The 4830-nt window shown below is 50.1% G+C and overlaps 1 protein-coding gene across 1 annotated transcript; it reads left to right on the top strand.

The window, feature by feature from the left end:
* The first annotated feature begins 435 nt into the window (after positions 1-435).
* LOC147881881 (nitrate reductase [NADH] 1-like) lies at positions 436-4499 on the top strand. The gene is made up of 4 exons (XM_087401382.1): positions 436-1815; positions 1898-2038; positions 2276-2508; positions 2613-4499. The coding sequence occupies exons 1-4, from the start codon at positions 615-617 to the stop codon at positions 3960-3962; spliced, it is 2925 nt and encodes a 974-aa protein (XP_087257508.1). The 5' UTR covers positions 436-614; the 3' UTR covers positions 3963-4499.
* Positions 4500-4830: the final 331 nt, after the last annotated feature.

The following is a 4830-nucleotide window of genomic DNA, read 5'->3' as shown; positions in this document are numbered from 1 at the left end:
TACCACATGGGAGGCGATGATTGGATGGGTTAAAAGGAGGGGTTGACATTGTATGTGCCAAAAGGTGTTTGGAAGTTGGGTTAAGTTAAAGAAAGGGTGTGAAAGGAAAATGTTGGGGGACGCGGCGGAAAGGGGGGGGTCTTTTGGCGGGAGCAAAGGGTTGGGGGGGGGGGGACGCGACGGGCAGAGCCCCTGGGCCTTAGTTGGAGCCAACCCTAGTTTAGCCAATGGAATAGCAGCCCGCCAAATCCAGGGCGTTTGACTGCCTAAGGCCGGTCACCACTGGACAACAGGCCCCAATCCAACGTTAAATCCAGTCCAGAATCTAGAATCGAGAATCTAGATCTCCTAGATTCGGTACCCTTTTCATCACATAATATATATATATATAACTTTACGTAGCCCCCCATGCAAACACACACTCTTCTTTTTCTCTTTTGAAGCTTTCTTCTTCTTCTTCTTCTTCTTCTTCTTCTCCATCGCCCGGCCTCTCTCTTTGAAGCTTTCTTCGAAGCTCTGTATCTCCATCGCCATCGCCATCGCCATCGCCATCTCTTTGAAGCTTTCTGTTCCTTCTCCTCCTCCTCCCTTCCTTCCTTCCTTCTTCCCCTTCCATGGACATCTCCTCCCTCCCTCCTCCTCCTCACCTCCTCCATCTCTTCCTCCACCCACCTCCTCCCTCTCCTCCTTCCCATTTATCGCACCCCCCTCCTCCTCCTTCCCCCCCCCTACTCCTGCCTCTTCAACCCCCTGACCTACCTATTAATTCCCCGCAGGAGAATCCTTTGATTCAGCCTCACTCCGCCCCGAATTATCAACAGCTCCCCCCCCTCGCGGCTCAATCAGACTCGCGCCATGTCGAACATGACAACCAGCTCCTGCCTCTGGCACCCACGAACGTCGACGCGCTGCTCCCACAGGACAATTCTGCGATGCTGCAGCCGGACGCTGCAAATCCTTTGCCTTTGCCCCCCGCTGAGTCAGACTCGGATGATGACGATAACGACCTTCTTGTTGGTGTTTCTTACCCACATGATTCCGTCCAAGATTACCCAGTCGATCCCCGGGACGACGGAACGGCAGATAGTTGGATCAGACGACACCCCGAGCTTGTCAGGCTCACAGGCCGGCATCCCTTTAACTGCGAACCCCCCCTGCCTCGCTTAATGGAGCATGGGTTTCTGACGCCCACTTCTTTGCATTATGTACGCAACCATGGCTACGTTCCCCGAGCAGATTTCGATGAATGGACTATCGAAGTTTCCGGCCTCGTGAAAAGGCCGCAAACACTGCGGATGCGGCAGATAATCGATGAATTCAAGCCTCGGGAGCTGCCTGTTACATTGGTTTGCGCCGGAAATCGACGAAAAGAACAAAACATGGTACAGCAGACTATCGGATTCAATTGGGGCGCTGCTGGTATTTCGACATCGGTGTGGCGAGGAGCACGGCTGTGCGATGTTCTTCGCCGGTGCGGGATTTACAGCAGAAGAAAGGGAGCTCTTCACGTCTGCTTCGAGGGTGAGGAGCTGTTGCCCGGCGGGGGAGGATCGCGCTATGGTACTAGCATATCCGTAGATGTTGCAATGGATGAATCTCGAGATATTGTGGTTGCATACTTGCAAAATGGCCAGCGTTTGGAGCCAGATCACGGGTTTCCTGTGCGAATGATCATACCGGGTTTCATCGGAGGGCGCATGGTAAAGTGGCTCAGACGCATAATAGTGACAAGCAAGGAATCCGACAACCACTATCACTACAAAGACAATCGAGTTCTTCCATCGCATGTGGACGCAGAGACGGCAAACGCTGAAGGTACCCACTCCTGGTAATCGAATAGAACTACTTTTTGCTTTGGCACTGCAAGGAATCTCCTCTCAGAGTGTTTCTTTCTCAGGGTGGTGGTACAAACCCGACTACATCATCAACGATCTGAACATCAACTCAGTCATCACCACCCCTGCACATGCAGAGGTTTTACCAATTAATGTCGCCACCACGCAAATGCCTTTCACTGTGAAAGGATACGCGTATTCCGGTAATAGTACGCTGTCCACTATCGATCTTTTATTCCCTTTGTGTGGTAGGACGAGCTGCCATGATCATAAGGGCAGAGTGAGTCCTCAACTATGTTCACAAGTCGCACGCTGGGTCCGGACTTCAGAGAGAGAGAAGGAATCGGCAGAGTGGTTGAGTCGTGCACGCTTTCCGCAAGTCGGTGAAATCAGTTATCCATGGGTTTCTCATACTGCCCGATTCATCTGTGGAAATGCAGGTGGTGGGCGAAAGGTCACGAGGGTTGAGGTGACGATCGATGGTGGTGAAAGCTGGATGTTTTGCAGAATCAACTATCCAGAAAAGCCGACAAAGTACGGGAAATATTGGTGCTGGTGTTTCTGGGAGCTGGATGTGGAAGTGATGCAGCTCATTCAAGCCAAAGAATTGGCAGTGCGGGCTTGGGATGCGTCCATGAATACTCAACCCCAGAAGCTTACCTGGAACGTGATGGTAAATTGCTTTCGCTCCATCGATCATTTGCGGGCCTGTCCGTCTATTCTAGAAACCGTTGGGAAAACTCTGAATCTGAGTTTTTTCGTCCTTTCCGATTGCAGGGTATGATGAATAACTGCTGGTTTCGGGTGAAAGTGAATCCTTGCAAACCTAAAGAAGGTGGCTTAGGCTTTGCCTTTGAGCATCCCACGCGTCCTGCAAACCAAACAGGAGGATGGATGGCTCCTCGCAATCAGCAGAAATCCGTGCAGCAGCAAGACAAGCTCGTGCCCGATCTACACAAGAGCTTTTCTAGTCCCGGATTGGACCGAGGTGTCCGCCACATAACACCTGCAGAACTAAGAAAGCACAACGCGAGAGAATCTCCTTGGATTGTCGTCCATAACAACGTTTACGACTGCACAAAGTTCCTGAAGGATCATCCCGGTGGGACGGACAGTATTTTGATCAATGCCGGAACAGATTGCACCGAAGAATTTGATGCGATTCATTCGGCGAAAGCAAAAGCCATGCTGGAAGACTACAAGATCGGAGAGCTCGCGACATTCGGAAACATGTCCGCGGAATCAACCCCGGAGAACTCCTTGCACGGAGGAAGCCGAGCTTTTGGGGCGCTGCAGCCCTCCCTCTTCCCCATCAGCGAGTCGTGCCCGACCAGGCCTATTGCCCTTAATCCGAAGCAGAAGATTAAGTGCGAGCTGATCACCAAACAGGTTCTCAGCCACGACGTAAGGCTGTTCCGATTCGCCCTGCCCAGCAAGGATCATATACTGGGTCTACCTGTGGGGAAGCACATATTTCTATCAGCAACGATCGAAGGGAAGCTGTGCATGAGAGCCTACACACCTGTGAGCTCGGATGAAGATGTAGGCTACTTCGAATTGCTGATCAAGGTCTACTTCAAAGGTGAGCACCCCAATTTCCCTGCAGGAGGGATGATGTCTCAACATCTGGACTCTCTAGCTATCGGGGGAACTGTGGAAGTGAAAGGGCCACTGGGGCACATCGAATACATTGGAAGAGGCCAGTTTACAGTGGAGGGGAAGCCAGGATACATGAAGAAATGCGCTATGCTGGCAGGAGGTACAGGAATAACTCCCATATATCAATTGATAAGGGCAATTCTGAAGGATCCTGAAGATACAACAGAGATTTACCTTGTTTTTGCAAACAGGGGGGAGGAGGATATAATGCTACGCTGCGAGCTAGACAAATGGGCAGAGGAGCACTCCAACTTCAAGGTATGGTATGTGCTTTCGAGGGAGCCTGAAGGTGGGTGTTGGAGGTACAGCACAGGGTATATCACAGAGGGGGTAGTGGGGCAGCATTTGCCTGTCGGGTCCTCAGAGACCGTAGCTTTTATGTGTGGACCTCCTCCTATGATCCAATTTGCTTGCCTTCCTAATCTCGAGAAGATAGGCTATGACAGAAGCGTGTGCTATCAGTTTTGAAGTACTTGTTACCTGATTCCAATTAGCCCTTTCTTAGATAGAAGATCAGCTATGACAACAGTGATTCGTGACCAGACTGTACTGCTACTGGAGTCCATTCCTGCAAGCCTCATCTTGGAAAAGACTCGAGCCATGCATATGGCCTCAAGACAAGATACGGTGCAGACCGTGCGGCTTCTGTCAATACGTGGACGTCGCTTCCCTGTTACCTGTACTAGTGTACTGTCCCATGGCAAAGCCACAGGATTAGATTGTACTGTAAGATAATTCTCACAACGTAAGGGTACTTGCCAAAACAAGGAGCACACTTGTGAAACAAGAGCTCAACAAGTTGTTTAGCAAGCATTCACAGTTGGATCGTGCATTGCTACAGTTTCCAACCACCCAGTTAGTTGCAATTGGGAAATCAGTAACCCCGATCCACAGCACACAATTGTTTAAGCCTGTAGCGTCTAAACTCTGTACTCAACACTATTGAATATGTTTGAGCCAACTTTGGTGATGGTGGACTATCTAAGTCTTATCTAAGTCTTCTTCAATTGACATGGAAAAACATACTCATTTTTGCATTGAGTTCCTGTACACGATAACTTAGTGACATTGGACAAAGGTTATTATTCTCCTTCACCTCTCCCTACATTTTCACGTCTGTGCAATCCAGAACACACACAGGCCAAAAAAAAAAGAAGACTGACAGCTAATTTTGCAATGAAAAATCAGTAACCCAGCAGCAGAGAATGCTACATCTCCCGAGGAAGCAATTCAGAACCCAAAACTACCGAGGCAAGGTGGCCGCCTGCCCTTCTAAAAGCGGGAGGAGAGAGAGAGAGAGAGAGAGAGAGAGAGAGTGGACAAGCTAAGAGCCACA

The sequence above is a fragment of the Dipteris shenzhenensis genome, chromosome 30 (assembly GCF_047967505.1).
Source record: "Dipteris shenzhenensis isolate YYH24624 ecotype China chromosome 30, Dip_SZ_1.0, whole genome shotgun sequence".
NCBI classification, from domain to species: Eukaryota; Viridiplantae; Streptophyta; class Polypodiopsida; order Gleicheniales; family Dipteridaceae; genus Dipteris; species Dipteris shenzhenensis.
This window is presented reverse-complemented; position numbering and strand designations above follow the sequence as displayed.